We start from the raw sequence: 23,383 nt of genomic DNA on the forward strand, positions 1-23,383 counted from the left end.
TTCGTCAAACTTGTAAGAAAGCGCTATTACAATACTGGAGCACGTGGCATTATAATATACCCGTTTGGTCTTTCAGCAGCGGAATTGACAAAGTGGCACTAATATGCACCTATTGACTGGTTATGAGGGTAATAGCAAGTTTGTTGTCCCTGAGATACCAACTATTGCTCCAGGCAAAGCCGAGGACAATAGTTAGTATCAAAGGGACAACAAACTTGCTATTACACTCATAACCAGTCATTAAGTGTTTTATTATACCGAACAAAACAACTTTCTAAATAGTCTACATACACCACCTGAAAACAAATAGTCACATAAACATGCACAAGACGAACTATCAGGGTTTTTTTTTTTTTTTGCCCGTATGTTATTTGTAAATGTTTTATTTACTGTAACCAAGGCCATGAATCCTTCTGTAAAAACTCCTGAGCATATTTTAAAAGCTAGCTAAAATATATTATCGTATACCAAAGCAATGATCATGAAGACGACGATAGACCCATACCATACATATGTTATGTTTTAATTCTTAGAATGTGTCGCGTAGATTTTCTTTTTCATTTTTAATTGCTTTTAGTTAGTAATATATTAATTCGAAATTACGACGACAGACACCATCATACCGTTTACGATATTTCAGAGTCTAACATTGCCAAGAGCACAAATCAAAGCAGAATAGTCAATGACGTTATTGTTGTCCAATGACAAATAAGTATAAAAACGTACGGGAAGTATGTTGATAAAACTATTCATCAGGGTAATAGTCTTTGAAACTATTGACTGCACAATATTCTGTGGAATGAAATAGCACAAATATTTCATTCTTTTTTATATAGAAAAAACATACTAAGGTATAATAACAATACCTATTTTACTTTGCAAAACACTTTTCCGAAATATCATTTAAAAAATCATAAGCTACTTAATTTAACTGCTAGGCCTTTTCCTCCTAAACAATGGGGGAAAAGGCTTAAAATAAGATGTGCAGGTAAAATTCGTGATTTAACAATATCTAAGAGAGAGTTGTACATCAGCTTTGAAAAGTATTATACTAGTAGTATGAAATGATAATAAGTTAAATTGTCTTTTTGATAATCATATAGTTTGCGGCCCTTGGATGTTCTTTATGTAACAGAATTAAAAAAATCATTCATAAGTATTTTTAGAATTTGACTTTTAACATTGCAAATCAAAGGCAAACTATCACTGTCGCCTATTTTACACCTTGCGAGTCCCGAACAACAAATGTATTTGCAAGCGGAATCATTGATTTGTTCCAACAGCAAAGATTAAAATAGCATTTCGGTTTCATGAATGAATCTTGTAAAGTGAACTGTACTTATGTTGAAAAGTAGAAAGATCCAACGGGGGCAAGTATATATGATAGAATTATCATGAAATCATTTGAACTGATGAAATTTTGGATTTACCTCACTTAGTTGATCCTTTTCACGTGTATTTACCATTTCAAATGTCAATTGGATCGATCATTGGATCTAAAGCATGGTCATCATGGCCATTTGCTTGTTGGCCTAAGAACGAAAATGAATACAGTTTTACCCAAATCAATCAAGATGTTATTGTATAACGGTATTACCATGGTAGCTTCTTATAACTACAACTGAGACATTGATTTTGGTACATGCATGTTCAGTGAAAGAAGTTTGCTCTACTTGAATGTTGTCTTTAATACTTAACCATTCAAATCCAATGCCAATACCAAATGCAGTAGATAACATGACTAAAAACTTTGAAAACGATGTAATTGAAAATCTTAAGTTAAAGCATAATGACATATTTGGTTTTTGGTCTTGTCATATTTTGTTTTTACTCTGATAAGAATGCAAGATACTAACATGTTTTACACTAAATCATTGATACATTCTCTCTATTAATAAATGATCCTACATCCCCGTCATTTTGTCTCCGGTACTTAGTTGTCTCCTTGGCAATCAGATAGTGTACCACATATCATTATTCTTATTCAAATTAATGTAAATATATATGTACTGATACTAGAATATTTGAATTTCTATATACCGCATCGGTGGTCTCGTGGTATTGCGCTCTACACAAACAAATTAAGTTCTGGCAGAGACCGTAATGAGGCTATTTATTTAAATGGACAATTGTTCAAGATCTGCAAAATTTCATCTAGGTGAAAGGAGGGTGTGGAAAGTAGGAATGACTTGAGAGGAGAAAATGTTTCAGTTAATAATGCATAGCAGTAGACAAGGTTGCAATAATGAAATCACACGCATTACAAAAGGAGTGAGACCGGATGAGTCGACAGGATGACCTGTTCCTGGTATGCATGCATCACAAAGCCATGCTAATATACACTCAGCTAAAATGTCACAACATGGAATACGACACAATCGGTACATTACAGATAAGATGACTATACTGGAATCTACAGATTAATGACAGGGAAACCTGTCGTTAGTGAACTGAGACACAGACAAATTGTATCGGTCGATCAATTCGTGGTCTGTTAATCTTATGTGCACGTATCGATTTAAGTAGTTTTTTTCTTATAACACTGTTTTTGGCATTTTTCTATCAGGAGCACACTACTGTTAATGCAGTCCGCATGATGTGATCAAGAACGAGCGTAAAGTATCAATTCAGATATTTAAATGCAAAACAATGGGCAGAGGGTATGTTATAACGAAACGTGAATATAAACGTTAATACTAGCTTCTGATCGACCTTCGATAGAAGAACATGCATGAAATCTGCCTCATGAGAATAAAGAACATGTCAGCAAGAAGAGAAACACAATTGTTGCAAACTAGTCCTCCAAACGGACAAATTTGTCATCAATAACAAATAATCATGAAGCTTGATCATTTCAATTTCAGAGAACAAGTTGTTTGAAGCATATCAATTTTTGGATAAAGTATGATTTACCCAAGATATTTTTACCTGCGATGGGCATATTTTTGTTAAAAAATAATGTTGTCTCGTTCCCTATTAGTTTGTATAAGTATCAAGTGCATCCACCAAAGAATATTTTAATTACCTGGGGCGTTTTCTGAGTTCACTGTCACTATTCTTTGTTCAACTGAAATAAAACAATATTTATACATAATTGTAAGTAAGATTGTATTGAATCCCCTGCAAATGTATGACTTATAAACATTATTTTTAAATCTAGAAGTGTATATACGTTTAGTAAAAAAGTACGATTCACATAAACATGTTCGATTTCTCAGAAAAACGTTCAATAACAAATGGCAAACTACGTATTAATTGTTTACTATAAAGTTTACAATGCAAGATCTATTAATCAAGTTTAATTTTATGGACCACATGCTTATTTCGATAAAAGGTTAAAGCAAAATGCATGTTCCTTTTCAGAATTGATCCAATCTAAGTTGAAACTCACAGTTGTGTTCCATCTTGTGTGTACGTTGAGTTCCTAACACAACATGATGTTGTTTTCCTACATGTAAACATAGTATTGAAATATAAACGCCTAAGGATGACTCAAAACTACAGTTTTTGAATGGCCATATCTCACTCTAGAAAGTACGGTTCATTAAGTTTTGAGCATTTACGCCGTATCAGGGCAGACAATTATACTCTAAAGTCAACATATTTTATCAGTTATTCCTTGTTGTATTAAAGTAAAATGAAAAAACAAGTGAAAAAGGAAAACATTCTTTAATCTAACGTTTAATTTATATAAATTACTGTTTTTTATTTCATATTCCAAGATTTTGTTTGATGACAACTATACGTCTGAAGCAATTGTACGAATTGAACGTGAAGTTTTGCGCCACGAATATCTATTCCGTCAGGCAAATAATCTTTTTCATTCAAAACCCAATGCATATAGAAACATTTACTAAGATTATACTAATGTGAAATTATACATAGTTTCTTTATTTTAATATTTTCTGCTTTTTCATTGAAGCATCAGTATTTATTTTGCATTTTGATAATATTGTTATCTGTTTAACATGTATGAGGCAAAATTGCATTCAAAATATATCATATCATTATCTCTTACTTAGATAGTATATTACTTTTCTTGTGATAATCTACCATAACTTACTTAATTCAAGACATATGTTTGCACCTGTCCTATGTCAGGTACCTGATGTTCAGTGGTTGTCGTTTGTTGATGTGGTTCATAAGTGTTTCTCTTTTCTCGTTTTTTTATACAGATTAGACCGTTGGTTTTTCCGTTTGAATGGTTTTACACTAGTCATTTTTGGGGCCCTTTATATCTTGCTGTTCGATGTGAGCCAAGGCTCCGTGTTGAAGACCGTACTTTGACCTATAATGGTTTACTTTTACAAATTGTGACTTGGATGGAGAGTTGTCTCATTGGCACTCATACTACATCTTCTTAAAACTATATATGAATTGAAGCAAATGTTGTGTATACGTCAATGAGACAGTAACACAACGACAAAAAATACCAAAATATATCTAGAATATATTTATAGTATCAACAGGTTTATGTATGGCTGTACGTTAAATTTGCTTAAAATATATCTGTGTTTAGGTTAATACCGAATATTTTCCTGTAATTGATATCATCAGAGATTCATAGTTTTTATTGGATATTATTTATCAAGAAAATATGTTTGAAATGTTCTTCTTTTATATATCTTTGAACTGTTAACAAAAGTTACGTTTATCACTATTAATTTAAACGTTATATCCTCCTAGTAGCAATGAAAAGCAAGTTACAATTTTTCCTTGATATTTTGTGGATAAAATGATACCAGCAACCGTCACTTATGAATCTATCCACGCAATGATTGGAACATTTACTTAATTTTAACATTTGTGCCCCAATGTTCTATTCTGTAGAACGAAGAGCATGTGTCTAATGATAAAATATATCGTCATGCTCTATGTTAATTCGAACAATGTTCTTTTACAATGTATCTCTAAATCTGAACTTATAAAATATGAACGTCCATTGAAATCAACATATACTATATTGAATAGTAAGTATTGAGTCTGTTTTCAAAAATTCATAAGCCCGTTATATCTGTGTTTAAAAAAAAATTGAACTCTTAATTAACCTTGGATATTGAAATATTTTTTCACCAGAAGTCGTCAAGTTTATCCATATTTATGACACTTTAAATCAATGAAGTAATGTCCCTGCACGCGTTACTCCCATGACGCTTCAAAAACAGTATATCCCTGTCTAAATTGGATCAAACAGAAAGGAGCTCTTACAAATAAATTCATCAGCGATTCCAGACCCTCGAATCAAAAAAAGTAAAAAAAGGAAAAATAAAGTAAGAAGTTGAAGAGCATACAGCTTAGGTAATCTATTCATATAGTGGAAATTCCTTAGTTTTCGACAAATTCAAAGTTTTGAAACAAGTGAAATAAAATATTCATCTAAAGAAGGCAGCTGTATGCCATATTTACGTTATTCGTCCGTATTTTTTCTTACATTATCGAAAGAATTGTCCATTGATCTCGGTATTGTTGCCATTTATTCAACATTTAAATCCCTCTTATGTACTAATTTAATGGTAATCTTAGGAAATTTATTCAAATTATATCATATTATGCATTTACCTGCAAGATTAAGAAACAAAGGTGTACTAAGGCTTGCAAACACTATTCCAATTATTGGTAACACTATCCGGACTATAAAATTACAATAAACAAAACAAAAGCATTATAGTAAACAGATATTTTTATATACAATATGCACTAATTATAATGCTACTCTTATCTCTTGAAAGTCAAGTTGTGCTGTATGAATAGTATATGCATAATGTGTATATGTGTAAACGAACCATTATTTGTCATAGAAGGTCAACGTATCCTAATATCTCTATAAACAAAGTGTACTCATACCCTCAGCGGGTCTTTGACATCAATGAGAATTCAATTTGTCCGCTATCCAACAGTATTTATACTGGTAACATTCCCACGTTGTGTCGCTATGATATGAAACATGGAGATTACATATCTGGGAACCGGAAGTTAAACAAAACATAATATCTATGAATATAAAAATATCTCCCCAAAAGAGGCGTGGTTTGTGAATAAGCTGTATTTACCAAGTGTAACCTTAAGATATGATTGCATACTTCAACTATATACAGTGACGACAGGAAACCACATGCATATGATGGACGCTAACTTCTTGAGTCTTTAGAAAAAGTCATTCGATTTCAGAAATTGTTTTTTGAAAGAAATTAAATGTTATTGATTAAGCATATAGTTCAACTATTTCGTCGACCTTTAAACAGGAAAAAATTGATTAATTGTACATTTTAATGTTTGTACTGACCAAATAGACAATTGACATATTTTAATCATCCAGCTTCGAAAATCATATACTTTAATTCCTATTATACGTACATATACACGTAGCATCATCGAAATACCCACATAATGTGCATATTCCGAGAAATAGACAGGAACATGTTATAAAACTCACAGTCTTCAAACCTGAAACGAGAATTGTTTTGAATGTTTAAAAACGCACGACTGAGCTGACGGATATAAAAATATTTTGAGATAATTCCACCAATAGTGGCATAAAGGGAAATACCTCAGATTGATAGCAAGACGGGCTTATTCTGTCGACTCATCTTTATCCAACTGCGATTGGAAATCATATCATTTTTATTGTCGTTATTACTTATTCCTCGATAACATTTTAACGGACGTCGATATGTCATCTCTTACAACTTCGGCAATCTTTTTCTTCTTTTCACCTTTAATCAATAAAAATGCAAGACATGATAATTTACATTATAACAATCAAATCGTGTAAGTCAGCCATTGAAACAATCATTTTGCATTTGGAATTCAGGTCACCCTAAGGTGAAGTCTCTGCAGCTGGGCATTTGACCTAATCATTATTGAATTGACTTATCTAGAAAAAGTTTGAACAGATGTTGAAAGAAATTGTAATTAAAGTCGTCGGTCGCGCTTAAATTGTTAACAAATGTTTGTTTAAAGGGCTGCTGCTTGCTCAATTTTCTGATTAGTGGAGGTATATGCTTTCATTGTTGGGTTTATAATGCCATTTTAACTTTTACTCTATAAACTATTCGGAAATGGAGTCGGTTTTCCAGCGTAAAATCTATACATTATACTTACCAAATACAGACAGAAAGCAATGTTCTTTATATGATAATTATCTCTTCAGTCCTCTTTTCTAGAAACTTTATAACAATATACAAAAAGTTTGAGTAATTGATTTCTTAATATGAAGTAAATTATATACGGTGCATTATAAGATATTTACTCTAAATTTATCGGAACATTATGAATTATCATTACATAATAAAATTAGTTACTGCGCTGTCAACATACCTGGAATAGAGTTGATGCACATGCAATTTTGCCAGATATCTGCAAAAGGAACAGAGAGTATTTATTGTTTCAACATATGTGTTTTTAGTTTAAGGCATGTCACTTAGATTTTCAAAGGATTTTTTTTAACTTACTTTTACATTAATATGGTACCAGCATATATATATGTACATCGTCGCAAGCTTATAAACATGGTTTAATTTAATACAGCATTGAGGACCCAAAATTCCGAAAGGTTTCCCAAATACAGCCACGGTAATCTATTCCTGGTGTAGAAAATCCTTAGTATCTCGAACAATTCAAAGTTAAGTACAGTTAATTTATTTATCTTTCAATTTGCAAACTCCTTTCTACGTTCTTAAAACATTTTGTATGCTATTTAGTCTTTGACTTTTTGGATACTCTGTTGAAATGTTATGTGATTAAATAGAGATGTGAATGATACGCTAATGAAACATCAACCTAACGACACAATTACCCAAAGATATCCAGGGGGCAACATACAGTCTTAAAAAAAGACAGGTGTCTATACAATATGTCAAGCTCTAAATACTCTTTACTCTAAATTTTACATTTGAATAAAACTTGAAACAGATTATTGTGTACTTAAAGGACATAACGTACATGTAGGTGTCAATTGATTTGAAATGTCCATCACCCCTGCACTCATAACAGAAACTTTCATACAGCAATGTTATCAACAAAATAGGAAGACAATAACATATATCCGACGTGATAGTTACAATATTTCTAAGCTTCTTCTTTCTCTGTTTTCAATACATCTAAAAATGATTATTTATTTATTTAATTGGGACGTTACCCTGATTACCTTGAGTTTTTGGAAACTATCTTTTACGAAATATTCAGCCGAAATATTTGTTGTTAACACCTATTGACTATAATATGAGGTACATGTAGTGCGTGATCGGTTAAATATAACTTTACGTTTTCAACATTAAACATGCAGATGCTAAAAGTAATGATCAATTATAAATTTTGAACTCATAGTTTTAACATTGTTTTTACTTAAAATATGTTTTTATTGTGCCATATTTTTTTAACGCTCAAAATACAAACATCAAATAAAAAAGAAGTGGTATGATGCCAATGAGACAAATCTTCACAAGAGACAAAATGACTCAGAAATTAACAACTATAGGTCACCATACGGCCTTCAACAATGAGCAAACCCCATACTGCATAGTCAGCTATAAAAGGCCCCGAAATGACAATGTAAAACAATTCAAACGAGAAACTTAACGGCCTAATTTATGTACAAAAAAGAACGAAAAACAAATATGTAACACATCAACAAACGACAACCACTGAATTATAGGCTCCTGACTTGGGACAGGCCCATACATACAGAATGTGGCGGCGTTAAACATATTAGCGTGATCCCAATCCCCCCCCCCCTCCCCCTAACCGGGGACAGTGGTGTAACAGTACAATATAAGAACGAACTATAAAAATCAGTTGAAAAAGGCTTAACTCATCAGATGGATACAAATAGAAAAAATCTAAAAAAAAACACATAGAGTGGACGTGGCCAGGTACTTGTACATCCCAACAATAAAAAGACACTAAGTACAGATCTGACAGTACTCGCAGTTACTGACAGCTAGTTAAAAGCCACTAACAACTATTAAAAACAAATCATGCATCTAAGACTAAATTATCAATCAGTACACCTCCAACATCCAATGGATTGAGTGTAAAGACATCATAAACAGTCAGAGATAAACATGACCCTGTGCAATGCCAAGATACAGGTGTCGACAGGTTGTAGATCCATGAATGTGTATATGTATATAACAATAATATTTAGTTTGCTTTTAATTTACTGATAACAAAATCAATATTAATACCAATAAAAACAATATTCAAAGATCTAATTACAGTGTTGAATTGGTACCCTTTTAGAATAAGTTAATTTAAAGGATCGATAAGTTTACCAGGATCGTTTCTAAATTTCCGGGCACGGTAAACAACATCTCTGTAAAAAAGAGGATGTGCTATCCCGTTTGAAATAAGTTTTCTATAGGTACAACCAAACTTCAAAACCAAATCTTTATTTCTATGGAAGAATTTAGTAAATGTTTTAAGTAATTTGTGGTAACGAAATCCCTGGCTTAATAATTTACCAGTAATACATAGACTACGTTCGTTAAAATCAAAAACGTCACAACAGAGACGGGCATAGCGAACGAGTTGTGAAATATCAACACCTTAAGATGGTGTCAAAGGAACATTGTAGTAAATTTTAGTATTGAGTTTTAGGTGTTAAACCGAAATATCTAAATCTAGGAAAGGACAGTTATTACCGTTTACATTTGATTTTAAAGTAAGTTCCTTTGGGTAAATTTCGGCAATATATTTAGAAAATTCTTGATTATTTAACGAACAAATATCATCAAGATAACGGTAAGTGTTGTTGAATTTATCAATCAAATGCAATTTAGACGGGTCTTTACTAAGTTTGGTAATAAACCTTGATTCATAACAGTACAAAAACAAGTCTGCTAATAAAGGGGCGCAATTAGTGCCCATAGGAATACCTACAACCTGTTGATAAACTTTGTTGCCGAAACGTTCATAAATATTATCAAGCTGAAAATTAACAGCTTCAATCATCTCATCACACCTCCAGTAAGTATATCTAGCATATTTACCTTTCTCATTAGAGAAGAAGGCTTTAAATGAGTTGCAGCAAATATATTTGCATTCAGATTTACCAAACTACCATTTAATTAAATAGGAAAACGTTTCTTTGATAAGATTGTGTGGAAGTGTAGTGTAAAGAGCTGAAAAGACAAAACAGAATCAAAAGGACCATCAAAAGCACGTAATTTATCTAAAACATCCAAAGAATTTTTTACACTCCGAAAAAAGTTAATTTCACTATTTTCATAGATTTTATTACAAAAGTGATAAGTTCTTTGATAGAAGTTAAGGAAATAGTTAAAAGCACTGAAAGATTAGATGTAGAACACTTACTAGAGGCCGAGATGAAACGATATTTTACTGGTTTTTTGTGTACCTGAGGTAACCAATACATAGTAGGGACCTTCAAATGTTCAGAAGATGCCTTAAGCTGTGATGTGGTTATAATATGTTTGTTTACTATATGACTCTCTGTGGAGCGTACAGACTTGAATGTAAATGAATTTAAAATTTCATTCTTAAGAAGGTCCGTGTAGATTTTACGGCATACCACCACCACAGTACAAACACAAACCGCTTTGAAAGTTCTTGAAGTTTATTTCTTATTCTAGAAATAGGCGTATCATGTACTACGTGTGAAATTCGAATATCCACAACATTCATACATTTATTTAAATAAGAATCGAGAGATTTTTTATCAGATTTTTCCCGTTTACACCAATTCTTACAATACGAGGAAAGAGCGTCTTTTTTGACCTGACGACACTGTTTCCAATCTATTTTAGATGGAGGACGATATTTTGGTCCTTTTTTCAAAAAGTTTTTAACCTCTCTGTCTTGGACGATATTGAGGTCCCCCGCACAGTTACAAGATAGAGGAGTATTATTTTGTACATTACATTAATAATAATAATCTTTTAATATCAATTTAATCATTTATGAATATAAGCTTTTTTTTGTTTTTTTTTTGTTTAGTTTTTTTTTTGTGTATGGGGAGGGGGATGTTAATAGAAGCGCTGACACTGACAGGTCAAAATGAATAAACATATATTGTTTTCTTCTTTGATAGAAAAAATGAATATAATTATTGTATGAGATGAAGAAATACAAAATAAAGAATAATAATAAAAAAATTATATTTTCTACATTGACGTCTGATGTTATTGACGTATAATTAAAAATTAAACTTCTGCTGGATTTTTTTGTATGTTGTATGAAATAATGTGTGGTTCTGTGTTATCAAAATAGGAAGGTATAAAGTTTTGAACGGTAGAGTCATTAAATATACTCGATAAGTTGACCTCTGTTAATATATTTAATTTTCAGAAAGTGCCGTTTATGATCTTCAGGTTTATCGATACGCGGGAACAGCCTATGGTTGCAAAAAGCTGTAATTATACGCGAATATTCATAGAGTGGACTGAAGAAAGAGATTGTGTCACACTCCTGGAAAATATCATGTACTTTACTAATTGGTATTTGACCAGTTTACATAATAATTGATGCCTACCATTGTTTTTAAATAAAGATAGATTATCAAATGCATAATTTATACGATGTTAAATTCGTTGATTTCGATTGATACGTTTGCCATGAGACCTATTATTACGTTTTCTTTTATCGACAATATTCATAATATCTATAGAAGAAGTTGTAGATATGTTCCCTTGTCCAAGTAAATTATCATTAAGACCCAGGGGATAAGCTGTCTGTCGTTTAATTCATGACAGTTCAATAATTTTACGGGAATCTTCAAATTGTTTATGCGATTGCCCTTGTTGGAATCTTACAAATTTAATATTGTGATTGTGTTTACCTAAATGTTGGTAAATTATACTTTTGAATTTCTTTGGTTTTCGGAAGCGGTATAGTTGTTCCTGTGTTTATTTAAAGCATTCCTGTCCTGTTTGTACTACATATTGTATACCACATTTTGGCTTTGTTCAAGTAACCAGATAAATGAGGCTTTGAGTTTTTCATGTAATGTCACAGGAAAAGGAAAGCGAAAAAGCTCTCCCGTTCACTGTTGACCTAACAGTATTATTAGAAGATAATCTAGATCAGGTTAGTCATTTTCTGGCATTGCACGGGAATATTTGTGGATATCCACGTGCATTTTTATTTAATAATCTGGCTGCAGCAGCATTGCCACCTTTGACACAGTTGTAAAAAGTGCTAAATTTAGAAGGGGAATTTCGATTGACGGCGTTTGAATTTTTATTTGGAATGAGGTTTTTTGAGCACGTGAATATCCTTGAAGGATTGGTGTATAATGTTTCTTGCCATTTCGTAAAATCATGATTAATCAAGGGTAATGAGAAAATTAAATGAGGCCGATAGTCATAACATTGAATAAGAATTACAATAACGGAACATATAAACAATTTATAAAACAGTCGAAGAATTTTTATAAAATCTATATTGAACAGCCCTACAGAATGACGTTAGTAAAACATTGTAAAACAAGACAGATATATTACAAACATTGATCCGAGAAAACAGTTATATCGTAGTGAATTTATCTAAGACAGAAAACAACAAAAACAATTTAACAAAAATTAAATTTATTGATTTAGGGACACATTTTATCAAAATTATAGAAAGTATATTAACTGTCACTCAAATATATCAGTATCAGTATATTTAGGGATTTTATCAATTTGCTATTTAAAATTATTAACTAGAGTTTTTTTGCTCCGTGTTGAAGGCCTCAGTGTGACTTTGAGATGAAGAACAGCAATAAAAGCGCTGTTCCTTTGGTTTTTTGGGGGTTTTTTTTTATTTGCTGTGCATGTACTTATTTTGTGTCATGGATAGATACCCCATATCCTTTGTTTTTCTATTCTACACGCTTATCTAATTTATCGCTTCATGCTGAAGGTCATCAACATAACCAATATTTTCTATGGTCTCTACTGTTTTGTGCACATTTTATAACCAGAAACAAGAGGCCACCCATCACACGCAACATTTGTCTCTTAAAACCCCCAATGTTAATAATAGCAGGCAAATAAGTAAAAAAAAGTTCTAAAAACTTGTCAGACCCAAATGCATATTTTCGTTGCAGTAAATAAGTAAACTATATAAATGTCTCATTGTATAGGAATGTTCAGCACGAGTTCTCCGTTTACTTCTTTTTTTTTCTGAATCAAAAAGATCTTTATGATAAGTTTCCTCTTCTTTTTCGAAGACAAAATTACATTTCACTAATGGATACATTTGAGGACTGTGCAAGAACATTGTTTAAGTTCTAATAATGTGACCTATGGTTACACATTTTATCTGAATGTATCAAAATTATTCGGTCATTCATAAACAATAATATCTCTCTTCGTGACAAAGCCTCAATCGATATTGTTTTCTTCAGCACAAATCATTAATTTGAATAGATATAGGAAGATGTGGTATGAGTGCCAATGAGACAACTCTACATCCAAGTTACAATTTATAAAAGTAAATCATTATAGGTCAAGGTACGGCCTTCAACACGGAGCATTGGCTCACACCGAACAACAAGATATAAAGGGCCCCAAAAAATTACTTGTGTAAAACCATTCAAACGGAAAAACCAACGGTCTAATCTATATAAAAACGAGAAACGAGAAACACGTATGAACTACATAAACAGACGACAACTACTGTAATCAGATTCCTGACTTAGGACAGGTGCAAACATTTGCAGCGGGATTAAACGTTTTTATGGTACCAAACTTTCTCCCTTTTCTGAAACAATAGTATAACATCACAACATAGAAAAACACTCTATAAAATATCAATTGGAAGGCTTATCTCAATCAAAAAACGTAAATTAACACACAATGAACGAATTAATTTGACCTGTGACACCTGAATGCAAATACACAGTTAAAAAAAAAATGCAAGGGATAAATAATGTCTACCTAAAGAACTTGCCATTCCCGGCAAAACTTGGACTCCCATATATACGACTACACCATTCATGAAAGAGAAGAGTTTAGAAAATCACAAATCCATCTCCTTCTCTCTTTTTGGTGTTAACATAACAAATGACGATGAAAATCACCCGTCGTTATAATATTGGATACTTAAGCTTTATAAAAATCGTTTTAAAGAACGATATGAAGCCGGGTCGTCAAAAGTTAGACTAAACATCGTTCTATAGTTCTTTTAAAATACCCATCTTTATGCTGTCAAAGATGGCCTTAAAAATATTGTTAACAGGTATATTCAACAAGCGATGTTTATCAGATGTGTATTCTTAAAAAGTCTAGAGATCGACTCAAAATACAACAATCACAATCTTTGCAATTGTGTAGCAATATTTAAACTTTTGATTTAAAATTGATACCGTTACTGTTCTTACTATAGTATTCCCCATTCTCAATTGACAGATCGACTACTTCGTATCATTACAATTGTAATTTACAGATTATCATCTGCGAAAATGGGAATCGCTTATACAAATTCTCTGTTTGAGTTCATAACAAATCTTACTTTGCATGATAATGTGGGATGAACATACACATTTCGCTACTTTTTATTGTTTTTCTACAACCATTATTGATTAATGTGAAAATAAGTAAAAGTGCACAGCAAAATGATCAAGAAAGTTACCTTTACATTTAATTTTGCTGAATTTCTTTTGAGCGACCCTTTTAAAGTGCACATATTGTACGGAAAGAAAGGTATAAACATTGGGACTGTAAGATACGTCACTTTCTGCTGCTCAATATTTGTGTTCCGATGCATGTAATGAAAGTAACGATTCATATCTAAATAGAAGGACCCTGTTATAAAAATGTGTACTAGACGTTTTCAAAATTTTACAAAGCTTGACCCGGTTTCGTTATAGAAAATACTACATACTACGTTTACTTATTATAATTGAAATCTGAAATATAAATATCCTATCAATCATGATATGTGAGATATTCATGTGACATACATAAGTATACAATATAGGCCATCACTGAATTTCTTAGGTAGCTTTCGTGTAGAAATGAGAAGATGTGGTATGAATGCCAATGAGACAACTCCCCACCGGAGACTAAATGGCATAAGTTAACTTCTATTGGTCATCGTACGGTCTACAACAATGAGCAAATCCCATATCGCATTGTCAGCCATAAAAGGTCCCGAAATGACAAATGTAAAACAATTCAAACTAGAAAAGAAACTGCCTGATATCTGTACAAAACAATGAACGTAAACAAATATGATATACAGCAACATACGACAACTACTGAATTACAGACTCCTGATCTGGGACAGGTACATACAGAATGAGGCAGGGTTAAACAAGTTTGGGCGGGGGGGGGGGGGGGGGGCGACCAATCCTCCCCTAACCTGAGACATTGGTGTTACAGCACAACATATGAACAAACTATAAAAATCAGTTGAAAAGGGCTAAACTCATCAGATCGATACGAAGCAGAAATATAAGTAACAAAAAAACAGACCGGACTTGGCAATGTATTTATACATCCCCAAAACAAACAAAAAACATCTGAGAGTTACTCGCAGTTACTGACAGCTATTTCAAAGCAAATTTATAACAGCTAATTAAAAAATTATGTATCTAAGATTAAAGTATTAATCAGTACACATGTAATTGATTTAGTGTAAAGACGTCATTAACATTCAGAGAAAAACATGACCTTGTGCAATGCCAAATTACAGGTATCGACAGATTGTAGAACCGTGATTATGTATATGTATATGTATCTAACAATAATACTAGTTTTATTTTAATTTACTGATAGCAAAATCAATATCTTATTTATTAAGACAATATTTAAAGATCGCATTACAGTGTTGAATTAGTAACTTTTAGAATAGGTTTAATTAAAGGATCGATAAGTTTAACTGGGTCCTATCTTATTTTCAGGGCTAGCTATAGATAAACAACATCTCCGTAAAAATATGCTATCCACGTTAGAAATAAGTCTTCTACAGGTACAGTCAAACCTCCAAACCAAATCTTTGTATCTATGGAAGAATTATGTAAAGGTTTTAAGTTATTTGTGGTATCGAAATCCCTGCCTAAATATTTTATCAGTAATACATAGATTATATTCACTGAAGTCCAAAACGCCCATACATACACAGGAATAGCGAACGAGTTGTGATACATTATAACCGTATGATGGTGCCAAAGCATTATCAGCATCCAAAAAAGAAAAATTAACAAGAAAGAATGAAAAGTCGTCCCTCTTGTCGTAAATCTTTGTGTAGAGTTTCCAGTGTAAAACTGAATTTAGGAAAGAACAGTCATTACCGTTTATATTTATTTATTTTAAGTTCTTTTGGGTAAATTTTGGCAGCATATTGAGAAAATTCTTTATCGAAAAATTATCATCTAGATGACGTTAAGTGTTGTTGAATTTTTCAATTGAAAGCAATTTAAATGGGCCTTTACTAAGTTTGATCATAAACTGTGATTCATAATAGTACAAAAACAAGTCTGCTATTAAAAAGGCGCAATGGGTGTCCATAGGAATTTTTTAACTTGGAGTCATTGGGAATCAAAACGTATGACAATATCATTAATAACCAAGAGCATAAAGATTGCATTAAAAGAATTGCTAAAAAGGAATTTAAGGGAAAAATAATACATTACATACCGCACCACCAAATTAGAAAAAAAGAAGATACATATGAACAAGGTGCCATACAAGGCATTCACCCAACACATTCAGCAAGTTTGAAAGCTGCTGACAAAATTCGTAATTGTCTGAATTAGTCATCACATCGAAATGATAAAGGATAATTGTGAACTGTTTATATGCCCCCTTTGATATGAACTATACATTTTAATGTTTAAGTATCAAATTTTATTACCCGACATTTATTATTTTCTATACAGAGAGATAAATTTCCAGACTTCAAGATGTTTTTGATTTGATATTTCTTTTTCACATTTGAGATTCTACTGTATATTGAGTTTTATTTTTTTGCAGCTCCCTGAATGTTGTAAAAACGGCTTGAACGCAACGCGGAAACGTAATGCATTTCATTTATTGTAAGAATTTTGGCGTTGGGTATGTGCCCTTGATAATCTTCGAAATACATATGTTTTGTTTTTAAATAAAATTGTACTTTCAGAGTGCAGAAAATGACGAAGACGATGCAATCTTTGCGTGTGGTGTTTGTGCAACTCGAGTCCAATCAACAGATGAACAGAATTGAATGTTATGGGTGGATGTGACAGGGACGACTGTCATCTAAGAAGGTACTACTATGACTGTCTTTCACGAGATGATCGGCTGACAATAGATTTTTTCTGAAGTCAAGTGGATGCGTTCTGTTTGTGTTTAAGAAGAATGGCTTTTCTTTGATTTATAATTCGGTTATATACTCTTCACATATATATTCCAAACCAATTGTAGACTATGAACAGTTCTTTGATTTTTACTATCGTAGAAAATGTGTAACTAAATGATATATTCATCCACCTTTTTTTTCATGTGCATTAATTTTTTAAAATGATTCCATACATTGGTAAATTTACACCGGCCCCTGAATGCCTACTGGTCGTCTGTTAGATTATTTATTCATCATGTATAAAGAAGGAAATGTTTTATACATAGCTAGTTTTTGATACAACAAGGTAATAAGATTTATCGTTGGCTATTATTCAGACATTTAATATGTATATATATATATATATATATATATATATAACATCACTGAATTGAACGTTGTTTTTAATTTAGACTTGTTTATATATATATGGATGGAAATGAATCTAAATTAATAATTTAATACCAAACAAAAAACTATAAACTTGCGGAAAAAAATGGTATACCGCAAACATGAGGTGCAAAATTTGGTACACCATATTCGGATTTTGACAATTAATATCTCTTCAGTGATGTTAGGAATCGAAAGGGTATTTGGAAAGCCTTATAATTTACCTCAATTTAGGATTGACTCTTGAATTTTGAAGAGTCGAAATAGGATGAACGGATCATATAAACCCGAAGGATAATATAATACAAGCCCAAATGAAAAATATAAACAAGTCTAAATTGAAAACAACGTTCAAACCTATGATTGCGTTGGATAAAACCGCAATTTTTATACGTGTGCCTGCAAAACAATTTTCTTGATAGAGGGGTCTAAATACAGCACAAACACATTTTCCAAAAGACCAAAAAAGTGAAAAAGTATATTTTAACAAAACGCATTTGACTATATATATATATATATATATATATATATATATATATAAACGCCTAAAAAGTGTACACAACAACACCAATAACAAAAAAAGGAACTATAAATGTAATTATTTATAAATATTTCGGATAACAGATATCCTTCATCAGTAAATATGATTGTGATGTTGAATGAATCATATATCAGTCTACTTAGATTAAACTATACAAATCTTGAAATTTATACAATAAAAATGTCAAACCGAACATCAGGTAAGACGCTTGCACAATTCTAAATATGTGTTAAACACGACATAGGTTATATGACTAATTACAACAGAGAGTTCAAATATATGCTTTAAATAAAAATAATAATGTGCGATATGAACTAGCACAATTCTAAAGCTTTAACGGTGACGACAGTTATGATGTTACAAGAACGATTGCGTCAATAAGAATTCCAAATAAACAGCACTGAACGATCTAAATTTGTAAATATTTCAAATTTGACAACGGTAGAGTAGTTGCAACAGAGTCTGCGTATTTAAACATCGCAAACAAACGGCCGTTAAAATATAACAATAAATTTTGACTAAGGTTAATATATATGATTCGTCTAAATCACAGCCCAACAATGTTAGATCTGTAAATTTGCGGAAGAGCGGGATTCGAACTCATGCCACTGATATATCGTGGCACCAAATCGCCTTGCACTATGCCCGACGCGCTAGACCACTCGACCACCTAGGCTCGATAAAAATCAAGCTTTCGGTGGCCGGGTGTTACCTTTCCTCGTCAGTTTTTATCCAGCGTCGTAACACAGTACATGATATATAAGGCATGAAGATGGAATATCACTGATCAGCTAAATTATCTATCATATATATATATAGGTACGTTACATGTAAGTAAAGTACATGTATAACTTAAATAACTCGCTCAAACGCTCCTCATTTGGTAAAACTCCGCTTTATTTCACTTACAACACACTAGAAGTATATAATGTCTTACCATCAACCAAAGGCTTTATATACTCCCCTGTTTTACACCACAAGATTACCCAAACCAACATAGTTCCAAAATAGGCAATCATTGAAAATAACAGTACTTTATACACGCATTGGTTATCTGAAATATCAATATCAAATATAAGAATCATGGATATGTTAGTCTTAGAAAGTTATCATATATTTATTAACAGAGCGTTGTGCCAAAAATATCAACGATATTTGTTCTTTTCTATACATGTTTTCCCAAAAGAAAAATATTATATCAAAAGATTTTAAAAATAAATATTAAGATATATCCGTGTTTAAACTTTTCTGAAATATCGTGTCGAAAAAGGGTTTTGTAAAGTTTCCGTTAAGTAAGAAAAAATATATGCCTTTGAAATTATTTCTTGGAAAAAAAAATATTTTCGTTGCTAGTAGTACATGCTTACATGTATGTGATACAATTGCATATGTAGAAAAGGAGATGACATATAAATCTGACAAAAACTAAAACCAAAATTCGTGTCATGTACAAATAAATTTCAAGAAATGTCGATACAATAAGACAAAATCTTAATCTCTATCATGAATGAAATCAGAATATGTATAGATAACAAATAGAGATTGACAAACTGACGCCTAGTCGTATTTCATCTGTTTACAACCATTCCACGAAACCCAGATACCTTGAAGGCAACATACAATTGAAGGGAAACAAGTATGTATACAGTATTTAAACCGACAAAGTTTCTGAAATTATAATGTATTTGAAAACAAAAAGGTCTAGGTATATTTATACATTAAAGAGTCCTCCTCAGCTGAACGAAATTGTGTAGTTCAGTATTTAGTTTTATCTGTTGTGTTTGGGGATCTTATTTCTACTTCGACATGGATGTTGAAAATGTGTCTTCCTATTGAAATCAAACAACCACCGCTTAACATTCTTGCTCGTTTCAGGGAAAGAAAACTACAATTTAATCGCTCAGTTAATTAATCAAGTGAAAAATGTTCCCCGGCTGCAGATTAAAAACAAGTTGCACGAACACGGTAAAGCAAAAGTACTAGTACATTACTTTTTAAGAATGTTATGTTTGATAGCGTTATCTATCTTGATAGATTTCAAGTACAAACACTTTATAATATACGTTTAGAACATAAATCAATAGGATTAGTTTTTAAGAGGAATATTATTTGTAGTTATTTTATTCCTGAGCGTTCGGTGGTGATTGATCTATACGGTTTACGTCGATATTTAGTCACCTGATAACTTAATGAAAATTCACTATGTACTTGAAACTTTCTATTCGTTGAGAGAATATCTATATTTAAATTTGTTGGACATAATTTGAAACTAAGAATAAACTCTTATTAGCTATAATAAAACTATTTCTTTTGTAACAAAGAAAACATATAATCTTGTTTTAGCTGTTGTAGGTATATATAGTTTCATGCTTGATTACTTGATTATCAACATATTTGTTACGTTTGGAAGACGTATTTTTCAGCAAACTGTTGGTATTCCCATCGGAACCAACTGTGCTCCTCTTCTTGCCGACTCATTTTGTTATTCATATGCGGCTGAATATATACAGGAGCTTCTTATAAAGAATTGAAAAAAGCTAGCATTTTCCTTTAATTTCACTATCGCTTTATAGATGATGTCCTCTCACTAAATAATGTTTAAACTATGTTTAACGCTAATATCCCAATTGATCTTGAAATAAAGGATACATCAGATACAGCTAAGTCCGCCTCATATCTTGACGTACATCTTGACATTGACACTGAGGATCGGTTGAGAACAAAACTGTACTACAAAAGAGATGATTTCACCTTCCCAATTTCCATTTTTTTTCATTTTTATGTAACAACATTCCAGCAGCGACTGCATATGTAGTAGACATCTCCCATTTGATACGATATTTCAGGGCTTAAAACGTTCCCTATCATGATATCCTTGATATAGGGTAGCTGCTCACAAGGAAGTTTTTAAACCAAGAGTTTAAGTGGAGAAGTTGAAATCACCCCTTCGAAGATTTTACGGACGCCATCACTAGTTGGTTCACCATTATGGAATATCTGTTTCACAGACGACGACGGGTATGTTCTAATTGTTGTAACTACAACCCCGCCCTCTTTTTTCCCGAATGTGACTTACCGAATAAGACTTATCATAGGATTTGTACCTACATAAACAAAACCCGACGGGTGGCACATCTGTAGCAGGATCTACTGACCCTTCCGGAGCACCTGATCACTTGTTTCTCTGTGTAGCATGTTTTACCTTTTTGTTTCCTATTAACAAAATATGCCGCATGGTATCCAAAATTAATAAATTCATAGCGTATGCTACCATTTTTATATTGAAAAGTATTGTGGATTATTTCGTTTAGACGATTTTATAATTTCACATGGGGAATGATGGTACACAGGGTTGAAAAATCAAACGTTTGATGGAATCAATTTCAGAGAAAGATCTAGATTTAAAATTATTCAGAAGTACTTTAGAGTTTTTTAGAATCCACATATGGTTAATACCACAACGCAAGTAAAGTTTCACTGTATTTCTTAAGACACTCTTTCACTGCGCAAAGAATAATTGTCAATCTAATGGACAATTCCTTTGTAGAAAACGCAGATGAGCTAGCAATGTACAGTTGTTTGTACGGAATTTTGTGACGCTCAGGTATCCAATACAAACAAGGCTGTTCAATGTGTATATCATTGAAGCCTTGATAGACTTATGGTTCGCCAAAAAATGAAATATCCAAAATCAGATTTTTTAATTAAATTGCTTATTTTGCAGTGTATATTTATCAATGTTGAATACGAACTCTGACAATGAAAGATTTTGTAATTTAATAGAATGTGTATTTTAAGTTACAGTTAAAAAGAGGGAGCATTTTTATGCTTAACACACCCAATTTTGTTTTGTTCACTGATGGTATTTCATATATTTATATATTTCGTTCTTCTGAGAGTCAAAACTAAATTGTATCACTTAAATATAAAATGAACAGATCATGATATATATATTCAAATCCGATATCTAATTTGAATTATTGCCGGCAATTTTTGTATTTTATATTTCTGTATTTATATAATATATGTGTAATGAACTTGTACACAATTCTTCGCTAAATAATTTTTTTTTTATAATTTATCTTTTAATCTGTCTAAAACAATCGTATCTTTTGTCTCCACCAAGAAAACGGTAGACCATGTAGTAAGAGATGGTGCGTTTTCGTTAATTTTATTCACATTGCATCGTTACTATCCGTACGTGAAAGTTGTATTCGGAAAGACAAATGTTTCTTCATTTAATATATGTGCATGTCTTTATAAAAAATGTGTTGTCTAATTGTTTGTCAGTAAGATTTTTAAAAGTTTAATAAACACGACTATTCTTACAAATTATATGAAAATATTTCGTGAAAGGTAGGACAAGAACAATTCAAAATTTGAAGGCAAATAGTTACTGAAACATTTATGAGAAAGTGATTTTCTTAACTTGTGCATTTCAAAGATCCAAAAGTAAAGTCTCGTCAATTATTTCGGCATAAAAAGGGAAGACGATGAACGTCCGACTTACATTTTAAATATACATTTTCATGAATAAAATACTTAGTATGCCTTAATTTTATTTTAACAATTGGTCAAATGAATTTAAATGCATTTACCAGTGAGACGTGTAACAAATTAGCACAAGGTTGTTTTTTTTATATTCAAACACACCTGCCCTGTTATGATGCCTCATTACAAAGATATTTCACTTGACCCATATATTTTGTTTTCTAATACTATGAAATTTAAATGTTAATATATAAACATTTCGCTTTACAATATAAAAATAATGGAATTGGAAGCGAGATGATACAATCTTTGTTTCTGTATTATACATTTATAGGAGTAAACAGGTGACCCAAACACGCTTGAATATAAAAGGTGTACCTGACTCTAAACATGATAAGATTTAACAAACGTTAAGGATTTGTTTTAAAATACTGTTGCCGGGGCAGAGATGCAAGTAAATGCGTTTAACAGAACAATCTTTTACTTTTATGTGGAAACCTCAATGTAATTTTATTTATGCAGCTTCAAGATCCAAAATTATATTACCTACCAAAATCAATTATTTTGATACAATTTGTATTTAAGGTTCATCATAACCTTTTCGCATATATGGCCGTATTTATACCACAAATTTCACTCCGAGTACAGACAAACCTGTGTACCTGGAAAAGTTTTAGAGCATAGCATGACCTAGATAAA

General features: G+C 31.8%; 1 protein-coding gene across 4 annotated transcripts in view; it reads right to left on the minus strand.

Moving 5' to 3' along the window:
• Positions 1 to 23,383, minus strand: part of LOC127705817 (uncharacterized) — a 53,731-nt gene that overhangs the window by 11,852 nt on the left and 18,496 nt on the right. For 2 of the 4 annotated variants that reach the window (XR_007984036.1, XM_052210170.1), the window contains exons 5-10: positions 19,131 to 19,247; positions 7,318 to 7,356; positions 6,355 to 6,444; positions 5,560 to 5,631; positions 3,026 to 3,067; positions 1,431 to 1,532 (exon numbers count right to left, since the gene is read on the minus strand). Coding sequence is in view for 3 of the 4 variants with exons in the window: in XM_052210170.1 (XP_052066130.1) it covers positions 1,468 to 1,532; positions 3,026 to 3,067; positions 5,560 to 5,631; positions 6,355 to 6,444; positions 7,318 to 7,356; positions 19,131 to 19,247 (425 nt within the window). In the remaining variant the exon portion in view is untranslated. The remainder of the gene's footprint in view (positions 1 to 1,430; positions 1,533 to 3,025; positions 3,068 to 5,559; positions 5,632 to 6,354; positions 6,445 to 7,317; positions 7,357 to 19,130; positions 19,248 to 23,383) is intronic. The other 2 variants (XM_052210172.1, XM_052210171.1) reach the window with 2 other exon arrangements.

The sequence above is a fragment of the Mytilus californianus genome, unplaced genomic scaffold (assembly GCF_021869535.1).
Source record: "Mytilus californianus isolate M0D057914Y unplaced genomic scaffold, xbMytCali1.0.p SCAF_6, whole genome shotgun sequence".
Taxonomy (NCBI): domain Eukaryota; kingdom Metazoa; phylum Mollusca; class Bivalvia; order Mytilida; family Mytilidae; genus Mytilus; species Mytilus californianus.